At 39.7% G+C, this 17,351-nt stretch overlaps 1 protein-coding gene across 5 annotated transcripts; it reads right to left on the bottom strand.

The window, feature by feature from the left end:
* Positions 1-336: 336 nt before the first annotated feature.
* uckl1b (uridine-cytidine kinase 1-like 1b) lies at positions 337-16,353 on the bottom strand. 5 transcript variants are annotated; one of them, XM_071476476.1, is made up of 15 exons: positions 16,205-16,353; positions 10,397-10,590; positions 9,686-9,792; positions 8,207-8,377; positions 7,770-7,841; positions 7,291-7,480; positions 6,994-7,055; positions 4,650-4,669; positions 3,866-3,964; positions 3,646-3,739; positions 3,081-3,143; positions 2,825-2,947; positions 2,408-2,515; positions 2,165-2,321; positions 337-1,990 (listed from the first exon to the last, which is right to left on the bottom strand). In XM_071476476.1, the coding sequence occupies exons 1-15, from the start codon at positions 16,276-16,278 to the stop codon at positions 1,911-1,913; spliced, it is 1,614 nt and encodes a 537-aa protein (XP_071332577.1). In that variant the 5' UTR covers positions 16,279-16,353; the 3' UTR covers positions 337-1,910. The 5 variants fall into 5 exon arrangements, with proteins under 5 accessions (XP_071332577.1, XP_071332578.1, XP_071332579.1 ...); XM_071476477.1 differs by lacking the exon at positions 4,650-4,669 and adding an exon at positions 5,839-5,855 and having other exon boundaries at positions 16,205-16,352; XM_071476478.1 differs by lacking the exon at positions 16,205-16,353 and adding an exon at positions 13,301-14,780.
* Positions 16,354-17,351: the final 998 nt, after the last annotated feature.

Genomic DNA, 17,351 nt, shown 5'->3' with positions numbered 1-17,351 from the left:
GGTTACTTTCCATGAGAAGAGGACAACCACAATATCCTTCCTGTTCATTTTCAAAGTGTAGGTAATGTGTCATTCTGTCATGAGGTGTTTGATAAAGGCAAAAATATGCAACTCATGTATATCTCACCATGTTATTCACAAATGCAAGAAATGTGCTGCGTGTTCTTTGAGGTTTGTTTTAATGGCCCAGACTGAAGAGTATTTTTAAATATGTTGTTACAGAGACTGAAATATTGACCTCTGTTCAACTGGAGTGAGCTGGGTGAACACAGATAGCATAGCATGCACCATAAAATGTGTTTTTGACATAGATGAAATAGTGCACTAGAAGAAATGTAAAAGCTCTATTGCACTTTTATTAAATATATTACAAAAAAACATGCAGCAGGAGAGTTAAACAGCACGCAGTCAAACACTGAGGCTACAAACTCAGTCAATGGATTTTCAGTTGTATTCAGCACATACTGTACAGTAGCAGTTGATTAAATGGAAGATAGTGGTGAACCAAAAGTATTAGCAGTACTTGTTGCTAATGTGACAAGTTGCACAGTTACACTTTCAACACACCTTGCTTCTTTTTTATTTTATTTTCTCTTAATGGTGTACCTTTCCTTTTTCTCTATAAAGCAAATGAGTGATTTAAACTTCAAGAAATGTAAACCAAAATAAATCTGGTACATTGATAATTGATTGTAAGCGTGTAGAAGAGAACATCATATTCATGTAACTCAATGGGAGTCACTACATGATGATAGCAAAATGCAAAGCACACTTTCTATGCAACGCTCTCCCTCTGATGTCTCATTGCGTAAGTTCAGATAAGAACGTGGATGAATATTGTAGAATACAACCACAGTGTTCAAATGATCCTATGCAGAGCAAAGTAATATTACACAGGCACTAACTTTGACAAACAGATCTCATTTGTTTCAATACTGACAGTGTAAAAAGATCAGGCACTAACAGGACACTTTTTGACTTGTTCTGAGTTCATAGGTATCCACAACTCAATAGGATATTTTTTTAAACAAAAAAATAAACAATCCCATCTACGGCATGAAAAAAGAGGCATAAATCAGGTCGTGTGGGACTGAAATTTAGTCTGTGTTTGTTAAATGCAGATGACCCAGTTTCATAGCAGTGAATAGATATACGACTTGCCATTTCACTGGTCAAATCTATCCATAGTGTAAAATATGTAAATGAAGGACATACTGCATTAATACATCCCACAAGTGCATACTTTTGGCTGTTTAATAAAAAACAGTTTTCAACACCCTTTACTACTAGTTAGGTCAGCATCCACAGAGAAAGAAAGAGCTGAACCAGAGAGCTAAAAAAAAAGAGATACACCTACACATTTTCCGATTGAATGGTCCTTCAGAAAGTGCTCATGGCAATGGAAGTTGAGCAACATGAGTTCATGTTCTGATTTTTGAAAGTTGTGAGGAAGGTATGTGATAAAAAATAACCTTAAAAACTTGATTTTTTTTCTTTTTCTACAGCACGTGCAAATTTACATTCAGTTGTGTCGTCCGCAGCACACGGTTTAAGGCTAGATATATTTTTCAAAACAACATGACGGAAATTTTGATACAGCGATTGTAACTATTTAAAAACCAAAATAAAACATTTGGACTTTAGAACTAACTGATCATATAAAAATATTTCAACACCACTTTCCACAACAGTATTTACATGAGATTAAATAATTTAATTTAAAATTTCAAAAAAGGTGACTGTATATTAGTGACATTTGTCATGTTTATCTATTTTTCAGGGCCCCATTGTTTGGCTTTTGAAGGACAAATGTTATGGCCTGACAGAAGCAAAGAGTATTTTCCCATATCGTCTTCAGAGGGGCACTTCCTTGAATCATCCAATAAGTTAGTGCACTGCCAATAATTTCATCAGTAACTGGGCTCATCCAGCTCTTCATCGCTCCAGTCAGGGGGCGCATCTGTTCCAAAGTACCGATCCCCGAAGTTTCCTACAATGACGACAAACATAATAACATCAGTTAAATCTGTACAAATCAAAGATGACATCATGTAAAGGTCAAGCTCACTGCATGAAAAAATATAGTGAATATACTGCAATAAGGAGTATTTCTAACATTCAAATAGTCTTATACACTCTCTCCTCATTTCCCAGCATTACTCACCTATGCCAGGTATGATGTGGAAGAGATCATTGACCTTCTTGTCGACAGCCGTGGTGATGATTTTGACCTGTGGAAATGCGTAGGCCACAGAATGGATTCCCATTTCAGCCATGAGAAGAGACACCAACATGATCTTGTCCTCCTGAACATCATGGTCCTGAACATGAAAACATGAATGTGAATAATTGCGTAATGCAGTTTACTGCAGGCAACATGGATTTGTGAACAAGCAGGCGCACCCACCAGCAGGACTCGTACAGCCATCATGGCAGCAGCTCCAGTGGACACAGTACAGTCCATCAGAATCACATGATCTTCGCTGATGTCTTTCGGTAGACGCAGGTAATGAAGCTGGCAATGGTTCGAGACAGGATGTGGGTTAACACCAAAATGAGTAAATACATGACCAGTACCTATATCCTGTGGCTATATCGTAGGTGGTATGATGCAGAAACCCCCTAACCTGAAAATTTCCTGGAAAGGACTTCTAGATAAGCAAAAATGATTAACAGGACCGTGCCAAACTACAGGAAACACAATGTGAGATATTATTTTGAAATGTGTTAATATGTCAATAAGCACATATTAATTTGAAAGTTCTCATATTGAAAAAATGAAAATGAAAATTTCTGATCCTTAAGCAACATTTCAAATGTCTACCTCTGGTTCTCCTGTGTCCTGGTTGGTCTGGATGAGGATCTTGCCGATGCGGACGTCTTTGCAGACGGCCCTCAGAGCCGGCTCCATGGTCTCTCCGGCTCGCAGGATGGACACGCCTGTGATCTAAAGAAAAACAAAGAAAAGAAAAAAATTATAAACTGAGGTTAATTGCATCAGTGTAAGTGGAGACAAAACTCTTGAAAAGAAAAAAAAAAGGAGTTGAGAAAATGGCCGTGAGTAAATGGAGTTCACTCACCCTCTTCCCATTGAAAGTCCTGCCTTCATAATCCTCTCCTTGGGGGGTCTGGACTACGTGGACCTGAGATAATATTAAACATCATAACAGTGTGAGTACAGCACTATATAATGTACTACAGAAGTCAGTGAAATACTTTGTGACCATCTACAATGTACTGCACAGTTATTCATGTGGGTGTAGACCTTCAGTCACCTGTGTCTTATGGTGAAGGTATGGAAACTTTCCATTGTGGTAATTTGATAAGTTTCCTGGCTCATGTGGCAGGCCACTATTGTTATATCTATCTGATTCTCTTTTCAGCAAATACAAGCACGTACTCTTTTTCCATTGTATGTGAATATTTTTTTCATTTGAAGGCCAAATATTGAACTGTAGTCACTCTCTTGCTGTTTCTCATCAGCATCTGACTATCCATCAGTTTTCTCACACTTTCTTTCTCTTACATGTCTCAGTCTACACCCTGGTATCTAATGGTTCAGAGTCAAGGTCCTTAATACACAAGATTACAGAACCTTCATGTGGTGCTATGAATTAATTAACAGTGTATCTTAGTGTTTAGCACCTGTGAAGGAAGGAAGGAGAGTGCTCGCTCGATCAAGAGACGCATCAACCTCTTGGAGTAGAAGATGAACTCATCGCGGCTGGTTTCCTTATTTCTACATGTGGTGATTAGGAAAAGAAAGACACAAGATTTCTACCGGTGTCAGTTGCTATACACTGCACATGTTTTAATGGAAAAAGATGTGTTTCTTAATGTAAAAATTCAGATTTCTTGGCTTTACCTGATTATGGTGTGCATACCCCTGACCTGGGGTGTGCTCTCAAGAACGCTGAGGGTCTGGGGTAGGGGCTGGGCCTGGTGTGCAGATGCCAAAGCTGCCCTGTAACCACGGCAACAAATAGTTGAGCGGGGGTGGGTAGTGCAGGGTGAGAGGAGCAGGAAGAGGGAAGATGGACAGAAACATTAAACATGAATACAAATGCAATTAACACTTCTTTGCACACGTTGTGTACAGAATGTGCAAATTCACAAACAAGTACAAATGAGCAGAAAACACACAGACACACAGAGATGTGTAAATACATGCACAAATTATTTTTAGCAAGTAGTTAGAGCAAAGTTGATAATAGTAGTCTGTAACCACTGTAACTGGAAAAGGCAGACGCACAAAACTGCAAAGCACACAATGTCAGTGTTGAGTATTTCAGTAGAAAATTACAAAAACAAAGAGACCATGATAATGGAAAAGAACATCAAGAATTAAGAATGATCTACTTAAAAATTAATACACAGATTTGAAAAGAAGGTAAATTTCACTGTTTGATGTAAATAAATATTCAAGAATGTTATTTTCCATGACAGGTCTCTACTACACTTAATACCGCCCCAGTATTCCACACATACTTGGATATCTAGTTAGCCTAGGTCTACCCTGGGCTCTAGAAGAACACACTGTTACAAATGCTCAGTGATACAGTCTTGTTGACACTACAGTCTCCACAATGTCACTGCGATACACGTTAGCCAGATGCAAAGAAACGAGAAATCATAGCAAATCTGCTCACATATCCCAGCGAAGTTTCCTCTATGGGGAGAATTTTTCGTCGAAACACAACAACAGTCACAAAAGAGGAGACACAGACAGATGAAAAACAACAGATAAGAGGAGGAAAAATGAGAGGAGACACAACATCAGGTGGATGAAGGGATCAGGGATTATCTCTCACAGTGAAAAGTGTGACAGCTGAGACTTAAAAATGTCAAACGTCTCAGAAATACGCTTGCCACTGAGGTAAACGTCCATGTTAAGTAAAATAGTATTTACTGGTTATCACTGCATTGGTCATGTTACTGAGAAGAAATGAAGTAACAGACTATACTTTAAAAGAGCTTTACGGATACTAGGGTTAAAGAGAGCACAATCAAATTTTGGATAAGATTTGTATATCTATACATGTGCATCCATTGTGTGTACGCGTGGGAGGTGCACAAGCTACCGTGCGGCTGTCACTCTTTCACCATGTAGAACAGAAGAGGTTGGTATTTCAGCTCACAGGCCCCAGCACATCCTGTGTCTAAAGACAGACACCAAGCTCACTTCCGCTCTCTCTCTGTCTCAGATACTGTGGCCGACATTCGATGGAAAAACTCAGCGCTTTGTAGTAGGGTATTGGAAACTTTCTCTGTGGCTGAGGTATGCGATAGTCAACAATAGCTGTAGCAAAAGCTTCCTCTCTCTCTTGCTTTCTGGTATTGTCACTCTCTCTCTCTTATTCTTGTTGCTGCTAAAAGGAGGGGTCAGTGACTTGACTCATTGGTGTATTTTTAGACACAGAAGGCAGGAAGAGTGTGAGTTGTCGTTTCTCTAAAAGGTAGAGAGAGGGAAAACCAACGTCTTTACATTAAATGCTGGCTGCACCACATCACTTCCAAACGATTGATCTATGTTTCACTTTCAAATGTTGACAGCAGTTTTCATGCAGTTTTTAAATTCATTCAATGCTGGTGTGGACTAAATCTTTACAATACTTTGATGCAGTCTTATCACAGATCCTTAATGAGTCATATTTGGTTTGCAGATTCAGAACAAGAGTGCCGCCTTGCGATGTGCCATAGCAGCCAGCAGGTCAATAGAAGGTAGAAGTTGGTTTTGCTGGCCTCTTTTTCTCTCCCTCCCCATAAAAAGCTGGAGTGGTTGGGGAACTGGGCAGATGGTGAGGAAGAGAATGATAGACAGGATAAAGGCCACTCTACCTGACGCTGAGCTCGCGCTGTGAGCCATGGAGGGATTTAGGGTGGGGGGATATGGGGGAGAGAGAGTGAGAGAGTAGTCCATCAACAGCATGTGTGTTACTGTGTGTGTATAGTGGGGAGGAAACAAAGCAAAGTGCAGTGTGGCACAAAGTGCTCCCAGTAGGTAAAAATGTGCCTTTGGTGACAATTAGTAGGCTACATGTTGCACATCAAATCAAAAGGCCATGCCATGAATCAACACTATGAACCATGAATTTATTATTTATATTATATTTAATTCATGATTTATCAACTTAAAGCTGAAAATGTGTTAAACTGCAAAAAAATCTTAATTTATTTCTTCAGCCAGGACCCCATTATATGTGATATATGATTCACCTAACTCTATCCCTGAATGCATAGTTAAAGGGCTATATTCAAATTCACATATATAGTATATCATTGACCTACTGGACTTCAGTGGAGAAGGAGAAAATCCTTGGAGAAACCAGATGTCAGAAAATGTAATCAAATGCCAAAGTGAAAAAAACAATAGATTTGCCAAACATTAGGAGCCTGTAAAGTCTTTGTCCTAAAAGTGAAAATATAAAACTTTGGCTTCAGACTCATCAGATAATGACTATCAACAATAGATTCTGTCTTATTACCTTCAGGACTGTAGCTGTATCAAGTAGCAACTAATTAGTACTCATTTGTAAATGAGGACCCTACTAAGACACACATACAAGAGTGAAGACTTCATACTTGTTAATCTGTTAAACTGCACCAAATAAGCAAAAAATGTGTCTGGCTCATATTTTAATGATTTTATTCCCTGAGACTAATATAAATAATTACAGTTAACAATTGTTATCACAATATTTTACAGAATAGGCCCAGGGCAATCATGCACAATCATCCTCCTTTAAAAATCTATGCAATGCATTTTATATCCACTAGAGGGAATGGTGGAGCTTGTAATTACTGACTAAAAAAAATTTAAGGCGAATTTACAACTCTGAGTGCAGATCATCTCTACACTTGCTCCTAACAGTAAAATAACATGAGGAGAATGAGGAGAGCGAGGAGCCTTAACGCTAACACTAACATGTAGTTGTCATATTAAATGGGAGTGAGTGTATGTGTGTGTGGGTCTGTGAGTGTGACCTCACTTACCTCCTCCAGCTGACTGTGGACATGCTGCACAATCAAATCAATGGCCACCATGTTGCCACCACCTGGCAGGATGACCACAAAACACAACGAAAAACCCCCCCCCAAAAAAACCCAGAAAAAAACAGTAACATTATGTTAAGTTGCAATCCTGGAGGATTCCAAACACAACACACTTGAATACAGTAACTGTACTACTACACTGTATAGTAAAATTAAAGACTTAGTAGTATCATACAAGTAGCTATGTAAAATTGAACCTGTATGTACATAAATATGTGTGTCTGAGTGTGTACATACCACGTGGCACCACAATATCAGCCAGGCGCATGGTGGGCTCAATGTACTGCTCAAACGCTGGCTTCACGAACTTGTTGTATTGTTTGATGACCCCCTCAATTTCTCGTCCCCTCTCTGAAATGTCCCTCCTCAACCGGCGCACCAGCCGGATATCAGAGTCTGTGTCCACAAAAAGCTTCATGTCCAGCAACTAACAGGAGAACATGAAACCAGGACCAACTGTTTAGCTTAACATCAAGCTTTATAACAGACACAAAAAAGACATTAGAAAAAAGCAAGCTAAAGATACTCTCTTGATTCTATTTTGAATGGATTTATATTTAAATCAGGGATTGTACATTTAAAAGACCTCCGATGCTTGTTTTTGCATAGACGATACTAGCTGCACGTTTGACCATGTGCACAAATAACACTAAATCTGACACCAGCGACTTCCAGTGACCAGCTGACCATATTAGAGGACAATAACCTTGCCTTACCTGCAAGAGCTCTTTATCTGCGAAGGCCATGATTCCCTCAAAGATGATAACACTGGCTCCATATACGGTTTTCTGTGGTGGACACACGTGCATGTAGTATTACAGTTCCATGGACATACAAACAACAGAATGTGAACATAAAGACAGTAGACACCTAAGTATATTGCAACAGTCATTGTGATCAACCATAACTGACAGGTGCCACTGACGAAAGAATATTCAACTTAATGGACATTAAAATATAAAAACAAGTAGAGAGAAATCACAATGATGATTTGTCAGAGACCATCTGGAGCAGCAGATTTGCGATGTGACTCTAAACCTCTAGCAAGGGAGATTAAAACCCTTTTAGGTAATCCAGAAACTGAGATTATATGCAGTAAATTATTAACTTACAAAGTGCATTAATGTGTGCGGATGTGTGCTTTCAATCTTACCCACTCCTTATGTCTCCCATGAGTTGTAAAGTCATACACAGGGATTTTCACGCTCTTCCCCTGTTTGAGTTTGCGCAGGATGTGTTTCAGCAAATCAAAGTCAAAAGCGTCAGGGTGGTCGAAGTTATAGTCATTACTGGCAGCCAGAGTCTGCTCCTCCGGGGTCAGGACCTGAGGACAACGACCACAACAATGTTGGAATGACTTTACAGTAACCTTGCCACAACAAAGATGCTTTCCAAGCAAAATTCAAGATGGTGCAAAATATTTTTTTAAAATATGGTGCAAAATATTTCTTTGTCTCTCAGTCTCTGGTCTTTTCTTAGACACACACATATTAAAATTAGCATATCAAGAACAAGAAAAGACTGATGAAACATTACACAAATGTGTTCTAATAAAACAAATACACATACTCAAATAATGTTTTGCTACATAAATTACATAAGCTTATGTAAAAACACTTGGACACAGATCACTGTTCAAGAGCAGTTGAAGTTAGGAGACCTAAATTTAGGAGAACATCATGTGCCACTATGACGTCTGTACCAGGTGGCGCGCGTGTGTGTGTCTGTGTATGTGCCCTTAGGATGGTGGAGCATTAAAACCCTAGACCTGGTATGTTGCAGTTTCAGAACAGCAACACTCCCTATTCAAGTTAACTGATTACACACTTAATATGATAAACCAATATTACAGGGTCTCAGGGGGCTGTGAGCAGGCAAAAGGAAACCCTTCTTCTTTCCAACACAAGAACACGAGATATGAATTTACAAAGAGACAAGAAACAATTCCATATGAAATGTTTTGGATGCCGACCTACGGCAATGCAGTATGCAAACTGGCACTTGCTGAGGGCTAAAGTACCACTGGTCACTGGTAGATTCCTCCTACTCCTGTTGTGACAGGATTGCATAACCAGAGAGTGGGTGGAAGTATAGAGGGGCATGAATGACGGCTCTTGCTTGATTGCTCTCCCCCACTCTTTTTTTTCTCCCCGATTCGCTCAACACTGTGCTTCTCTTTTGACTCATCTGCCTTCTAATATTTTATCCTTTCTGTCTCCTTTATCTCCACTGACTCATCTTATCTTCATTTTCCCTCTGGGATTTAAAGTGAATCCTATATTCCCTCTTTTACTCTGTCTTTACTTTATCTTTTGCACCCAGTCTCACTCTTTCTTACCTTTCCTTCAGGCCACTGGGTGAGTTAGCAGTCATATAAGACACAAATGAAGCAATCACTAAAGGAACAAGTTATTTCTTAGACTCATCTGATGTCAAGATTCCAACCTCTAGTGTTTAAAGGCATTTGGATTGATGTAAGGACATGCACAGACATGTCAAAATTCACATAACTAAGTAAGTAATAGGCATCCTGTATCCTTACCTCACATTAAAACATACAGACAGCTGTGTGGCTGCATGCAAATGGACACAGACCATCATCATGTACCACACATACTACACACATGCACACCTTGTAAAAAGAGTCCATGGACAGTAGTACAACCCATGGAACATCTAGAGCTTCGATAATTTTTCTGGCTACGGTTGTCTTCCCTGAAGCGCTGCCCCCACACAGACCTGTGGCAGAGTATTGACATAAAAGAATTACATAATGTGTGCATACATGTTTAATTGCAAAGGTGTAATTTTATTTACTGGTGGGAATGTACTAGCGCTAACTTGGCAGGACATCCTGTTATGTGCATGTTGAAGTTGCTCTAGGCAATTATTTGCATGTAGACAAGCAGGTAGAAACAGAGACCGTGATAAACATTCCCATTAACAAGTGAAGGTATTTTCAGAAAATCCTATTTCCAACACATCTCAGTTGCAAAGCAGAGCCACTTTTAACTCAGTTAAATATCAATAATGACACTGAATGAGCTTGTCAATATCAATTAGCAGTACATAAGGTGATCTATTATTTCTACAAAAGACACTTCTTGATCTGCTTATACAGGGAATCAGTTAACTTTGTTTCCAGCAGATAAATAATTCTGTAACCCACAGACTGATACTAAATTCTTTAGATTTAGACTTGGTACTTGAACTAGTCCAGGGATGCTTTTTCCCTTCAGGTTTTACAGTACTGTAAATTTATAGGAGAACATACTCTAGATGAAACAACAATATCAAAGTAAAAACAGGTCAATGTTGTTACATTATGTTGTTTGTATCATACCAATGACAAAGGCTTCTTTGGACTGTGTTCCATGTTCGTTGTACCAGGGTGGGCGTCCAGCGGTGTAGATGGTTCGCTTGGAGGTGCGTAGGAGAGGAGGCTCAGACTTACACTGGCTAGTGGTCCTTTTCCTGGGTGACAGGCCTGTGCTTACCGAGGGGAGAAGCCGGTCTAGTGATCCCTCACCATCTCCACTGTAAAGCAAAAAACACACAACAAAGCAAACCATCACTGTCTGGAGAAAAGGAGGAAAGACTTGTTTGTTTATTTTTTGCAATTTGTTGGTGTACATTTTATAGAACTGGACAAACTGCTGGTCTTGCATACAACTCTTTATACGTTTAAAAAAAGCAACTTCTTGTCAGTTTCATTTTGCCAAGGGTTAAGCTAAAACATCATCATTATGAGCAACTTTATCTTATCAAGTGGTAGATAATAAATGGTAGTAAATGGTTACAGTAAGACAGGGGTTTTTCATTTTACTAAATCAGCACAACACCAGCACGTAGTACAACCAATGCTCATTAGTGTCATTGTGTAGCGTTACATTTGAACAGTGGTTGTAAACAGACGATAACGCACAAATGCATTTAACAGGATCATCAAGATCAACATGATCATCTTTAGCAAAAGAAAAGCTCCTCCCTGTTAAAGCTTTCTGCTAGACTGCTTGATTGTCCTTTTAATGAGTAATTTACCAAACAGACATACAGACAGATGTCAGTTTGGGTGTCGACTTTAAAGAAATGTTATAGAGTTAATGACAGTAAACAAGTTAGTGTTGTTACCCTGTCATGGGTTAATCTTTTTTTTTTTGTTTTTTTTTTACTTCCAACCATCGAGTACAGTATAACTGCCTCAGGTACCATGTTATCTCTGTGGAAAAATGTTGACTCACCTATATGAAAACAGTCATTTGATCATTCGTGCAGTTTAACGACATGCGCATACAATATGCTGAGGGTGTTGTCCATGATTAAGACAATCGTTATGATGTGTTATCACAGGTCCTCATAAACAAATGACAGCAAGCTCATTCAAAACAGGTGCGAAGCTCTCGGGAGCCAGGCACAGAGTGAATTTGCATAAACTATTCCAATCAAACATGCAGGTCAATCACATCTTCTGCAAGACACAATGACAATACTGATGACCAACTTTCCACGAAGAAAGCTTTGTGCAATACTCGATGCAAGTGTCTTGAATTTCAACACCAAAAGAACTGCACCTGCATACTTTTGTAAGAGCTTTTCAACTTTTGTAACTGTTTAGTTCCTAATTGGTCCACCCAGAGACCATGTGTTCGGTTTAGTAACATTACAATAGGGAAGTGAAGAAGAATGCACATTAACATTCAGTCAGTGGTTGTGGCTAATCATGATTCAGAGCACAGAACAACAGTACAAAGAAGTGGTCTACCACATTGCTGTATAAACCATCTAGAATTCAACTTCCTCTGGAAAACACTTATTCTTTTTAAAAAAGGCTCTCTCTGAAAAAAACCCTCTTTCTTTATATTCTTAAGTGTTCTCTTAAAAACCACCTTTTTAAAAAAGGCTAGTCTAACCAACTCTGAGGCATCTGTGGTGTATTATCTATAAAAATATTACAGTCCAAAGAAAAAAGAAACTCGAACATTATTGGTGAAGTGATCACTTTCAATTCACTGATGTCGCAAATATTAAGTTGCACAAGGAATATCACCAAGAAGCATCCCCAAAACAAATGCTTCCTTAGTTGTTTCACAAACACAAGTTTCTCGTAGTGATAAGGCTAACCAGGTAACAGTTGCCAGCAACACTTACTGCAGTATCCGAGAAATCCACACTTCACCCAATGAGGACTGTAAAAAGCAAGATGCCATAACTATAGGAGGCTGTGTATGAGAGTAGTCAAAGATGTTCCTTTGTCTGTTTCTCTGTTTTTCTGTCAACTCTTGGCTCCCACTTCTTTTTATAGATCATACACCTCCCCATGTGTAAGAAGATTGGAGGTGACGCAAACAAGCAAAGAGAGAGCAAAGATTTATCTTATCACATCAGGGTTACCTGAGCTTGGATGGAGCCAGGGAGTGAACTGAAACTGAGAGAGCACATTGACCACATGCCCATGAGGCACAGCGCTCTCCAGGATAGCACACCCCAACTGGGTTATCAGTTAAAACCAAACTAGGGTGCCATAAAAGATAAGCCTAGTCGACTATGCTGAATCATGCCCTTGTTCATTGGTTACAGTAACAGTACACAGTGCTTCTAAACATTGCATACACAGATCTATGCATGAACCTTTATGAAACCAAAGGTTGACATGAGGTTACAGTGCAGGGTACCTGAGACCAGACTATAAGAAGATTTTTATAGAGCAGACCTGGGGACCATCTGAGCCCTACAGTCAGCAGTGCTCGAGGACAACAATAATAGTAAATAAGGCACAGGGTCATACAGTATCTTATACTATGTGCTGCTTCTTTTTCCCTCTTTAGAATCCTTGATTAAGACCATCTGGCTATGCAGAGGGTGACAGAAATTCAGTCCAATTACAATATGCATTGTAATGCAATAGAATTGTGTAATATGATAACATGATATGATCGTATCATTACATGTTGATTCCACTTAGACTTTGGGTGTCAGCACGAAACCACTATTGCAGTCACTTACATCAAAATGTAGCTCTTAATTAACAGACACAAACTTTCCCAAAGCATGTCAACAAAAACCTTATGGCTATATTCCAGAGAGCTGATGACTGAGGTTGTAACTCCTGTTTATCCACATTACGAAGGGAGAAACTCACGACACTTAAACCTTCACTTAGCAAAACACTCAATCGTTAAATACACGCGACAATACTAGAATTAAAGGAAAAAAGACACAATATAAATATATGAATAAATTCACTTACCTGCCATCAGATGTCAGAGTCCAACAGCCAGATATTCTAGCTCCTGAGTAAGTCGGTAGATAGCTCATGCCTTGAGACAATGTAATTACGGCTTCCACTTTGTGTACTGTGCAAGTTTTGTCTTGATCTTATATTTTTGACTCAGTTTATATACACACTCAAGCACAATGAAGCAGTTAACAACACTGCACTCTGGTACAACACATCCAGAGAGAGAGAGATAGAGGGAGGGCAATATAGAGGGGAGTTAGCTTTAACGAGAAACAAAACTTTAAACATCTGTTTAGCTTTCTGTTTCTTCCATTCAGTGGAGCAGTAGAGAGAGAGAGGAGGCACTGCAGCTTGGTAGACAGCGCATTCCGAGTGAAACTACAGTACAGCTTTTCCCTCCTCTTTTACTTGCTCTTCCCTCCTCCCCTCACTTGTCCAGCCAACAAATGTAAGAGGATAACCTACCCTACAGATTATGTTCATTAGGTGGTATTAATAGCATCAGGTTAGAGCCAGACCTTCCCACTCCTGGCACACACACACACACATATGTACACACACTCATAAACACACCCATACACATGCCAAGCTTGGGTCATCTGTCTTTGACAGTCAGTGTTGCAATACGTAGCTGGAGGTGAAAGAGGAACCAGAAGGGAGCGACAGAGACACGAAAAAATAAACTGGGGAAAAAAGAAAAAGTGTAAAAAAAGACCCAGTAGGAATATACAAACAGACTGCTATTATTTTCCACTGTTATTGATGCACTTGACCGAATTCACAACAGATGCTTCAGGCTGTGTTGGAGAGGAGAAGAGAAGGAGAAATGAAGAGGTTAGAGAGGGAGAAAGCAACAGAGGAAAAGGGGAGGCGATGTGCTTTTTCCCCTGCAGGGACTCGCCATGTCTCTGTGTACCTTGCACCAGAGTCTGGAGATGTCAGCACTACAGCGAACGCACACCACACAGACACAGACACACACACACACACAAACACACACACACACACACAAACTTCACCCACAGGGAATAAACAGCATGATGAAACCCAACCCTACCTCCACTGCTCTATCAGCTGACAGTCTGCGGAATAGCCCTGGGCACATACAGTACAGTGAACAAACACACATGCGCACGGGCACGCACTCACACTCCTCCCGGACCACAACTTGTAGAGACAAACAAATCATTATACTCAGAGATCAGGGGAGACAGACTAATTCTTTTCCAGTGCAACAAAAACAAATCCATGGACTGCACAGGCCACGGTTTAAGAACCCTACTGCTTAGAGAAGACACGATTTAAACCAACATTCAAGGCTTTTCCAAATATTTGGACTCCGGATTTGACAAGACCTCATTTCTGCTACTTCCCTGTTAAAACCACAAGGGAGAAACATAAGAGAATTCAGTGTTTTTCTCTAATAATCACTGTAGTTTTGGGATTCTTGCTGTTTCTTTAAACTGCAGTCAGAAGGCAGCTGCCAAGTAAGAAAACCACATCGAAACAAGAAGCCTGAACTGGTTGCTATGCCAAACATTCAGCTATCTCTCTATAGCTACAGGGACACACGGCAGAGTTATGGGCCCCCCAGTTGTAAAACTTCACTAAAAATAATATTGTTAAGTACACTGAGAGAAATGTTAAACTATTTATTAAATGTAGCTTATTATGTGGAACAAACCCATTTGTCTCTAAACTCTTATGACTCATTTTCAATAAATAAGTAATTAAAGAAAATGAATGCCTTCAGTGAAAAATGGAAGTTACATTCCACAGAAGCCATGAAGGTATAACATTTTTCAACATGACCCAAATTCCAAACGCATATTCTGATCTATTTCAGAAACTAGGACAGACTTATGTAAGTAGAAGTATATTCTGTACATACAGTGGACAATATAATTGAAATGCTTGTCCCGTACGTTGCAATTCAACATCATGAACCTGCAGTTGAATCCTACTTAAATTTAAATTAGATTCACCTGGTAATTTTTGATGCCAGATTTATTTCCTATTTTTTGCAGTAATCTTCAGACATACTTATGTCAACAATGCTTTGTTTGACCATGTGAGTATAACTTAAATGCTTGTGACACGGTTTAATAAACAGGAATAAACCCTCAGTGGATTGACTAATGCAGTAACACCCTCTTGTGGCTCAGTAAGGTACCAGGCTGTAGGCTGGTTTTATTGTAGGTGGACACAGAAAGCTGACTAATTGGATGAATGACAGTATGCGTATGCAAATTCAGCCACAGTGTTAGTCACCTAATTCAAACGTCATACTCATCTCTAGCCTCATACTGCCTTGGAGAAGATGGCACTTGTTTGTCAGAAAATAGCACTTACTCATGCTGCAGTGCCAGCACAAAAACACATGCCATGTTTCTTTCCCAAGCTAAATGAAAGCCCATTGCTTCACTTCCTCTGCGTTGCCCGGGCTATTACTTTCTCTCCCAGCTTCAACCGTCACTTCGCAGTTAGCGCACACGCTACACCACATTAGCATTATTTCATGCGAGGTTTGCTACGTGTTTTTAAATATTCTCGTGTTTTCCTCGTTTGAGAGGATGACAAGAGAAGTTATGTGAGGAGGATACCTCGTGTAAAATGTGGCAACTGTTACAACCAGAGTGAGAGAGTGGACAAACCGACGGGCAGAAAGCACCCCGAGTTAATATGACATCTGTAAACTATCAATTACACTGTGCGTCATGTTACTTGTACGGTAAGTTAAAGTGACTGTACCCATTAAGGCAAACAATGTGACAGGTCCAGTTTCCTTAAAATATGTCACCCAACTGCCAGTGGAGATTTTTTTTTTTTTTTTTTTTTTTTAAGTCGCCAAATAAAATCGTTATGTCATTCCAAACTTTTCCGAGTAAACCTCACGGTATCTAACCCTTTTACCTGTTCGATATTGAGGGAGTTTTCTCTTCGTTCTCCATCTTTGAGGGCCTGTCTTCCCTGCCAACGTCAGACATGCTACTCTCTGTTGTTGAAGATTGCTGTTGAGAGTACAGTTAGCTCTGAGGCACCATGGGGCTTGTAGGCGTATCGTGTTTCAACATCTCAAGTCCTCACCCGCATCGAGCCTGAGATGGACTACATACCCCAGAATGCAGCTGTTCTGTACGGTATCATCATCATTCAGGGTCTTTCCAACAGATCAAATCCGTGAATTTGCTTTAGGATCTTTAATTGTTCGACAGGCCACGAATGAAAAGATTTTAGATCTGAACACTGGCCTTTTTAAAAATGTATAATTTTATTGTCATTTTGCAGTTGTGCATCATAATAAATATATATCATGAAAATATTTATATTACTTTGTGATACAATACACTGAATCAAAAGTCAGTTACAACTGAACTAGGGCATTCACAAACTCCTAACCCTGGGAAAGACACATTTTAGCATGAGCCTTTTTCAGTGCTCACTTTGACATCTTAGCATGGAAATCACAGGTGGAGTGATAGGCTGTTAATGTAGCAAATTAATGCGACTCATTTCAATTTGCAGTACTGTGCAATACTTGGGAACTTTGGACGTTTAGATTCATATCCACCAAATTAAACTATACTAGGCACCTGGAACACATAGTATGATCCCTAGAGAGCGATGATCTCAACATCATGGAGTCAGTTTGGGATCGCATGAAGAGGCAGAAGACACTGAGATGGCCTAAACAGGGGCAAGTTCTCCAAGATGCTTGGAACAACCCCCCTGCCTGCTACCTCGCATGTACGTGTAGACTGTGCAGAAGTGTACATGGGAGGTGCTTCAAAGGCAAGAGGTGGTCGCACCGAACTAGTTCCTTGTAAAGATTCATGGCATTATTTCTGAAAGCATCCTCATTTTACTTTTAGTGCCTAAAACAATTACACAGTGCTGTGTGTGTCAGTGAACCTGCATGCACAAAACAGGATCCCTGCCATTATCAATCTTAGTCTGTTCAATTCTAGTGATCCTAGATTCTAGACATCCAATGTAAGCTACATGAGCTATAGATAACAGATATCCAGACTTACTTAAAGGTTGAAAGAGCTGACAAATG

This window comes from Trachinotus anak, unplaced genomic scaffold (genome assembly GCF_046630095.1).
Source record: "Trachinotus anak isolate AG129_WGS33_773 ecotype Australia unplaced genomic scaffold, CSIRO_AGI_Tana_v1 ptg000004l, whole genome shotgun sequence".
Classification (NCBI taxonomy): Eukaryota; Metazoa; Chordata; class Actinopteri; order Carangiformes; family Carangidae; genus Trachinotus; species Trachinotus anak.
The sequence above is the reverse complement of the archived record's forward strand: the minus strand, read 5'-3'. Positions and strand labels throughout refer to the sequence as shown.

What these genes read in the sequence shown, in the direction of transcription:
- uckl1b (XM_071476476.1), bottom strand. Translation starts at nt 16,278, where the DNA reads ATGTCTGACGTTGGCAGGGAAGACAGGCCCTCAAAGATGGAGAACGAA. An exon ending in TGATATTGTGGTGCCACGTG is followed by an intron (nt 7,056 to 7,290) that starts GTATGTACACAC and finishes TCATCCTGCCAG; the next exon opens with GTGGTGGCAACATGGTGGCC. An exon ending in GGTATGCACACCATAATCAG is followed by an intron (nt 3,740 to 3,865) that starts GTAAAGCCAAGA and finishes CACCACATGTAG; the next exon opens with AAATAAGGAAACCAGCCGCG.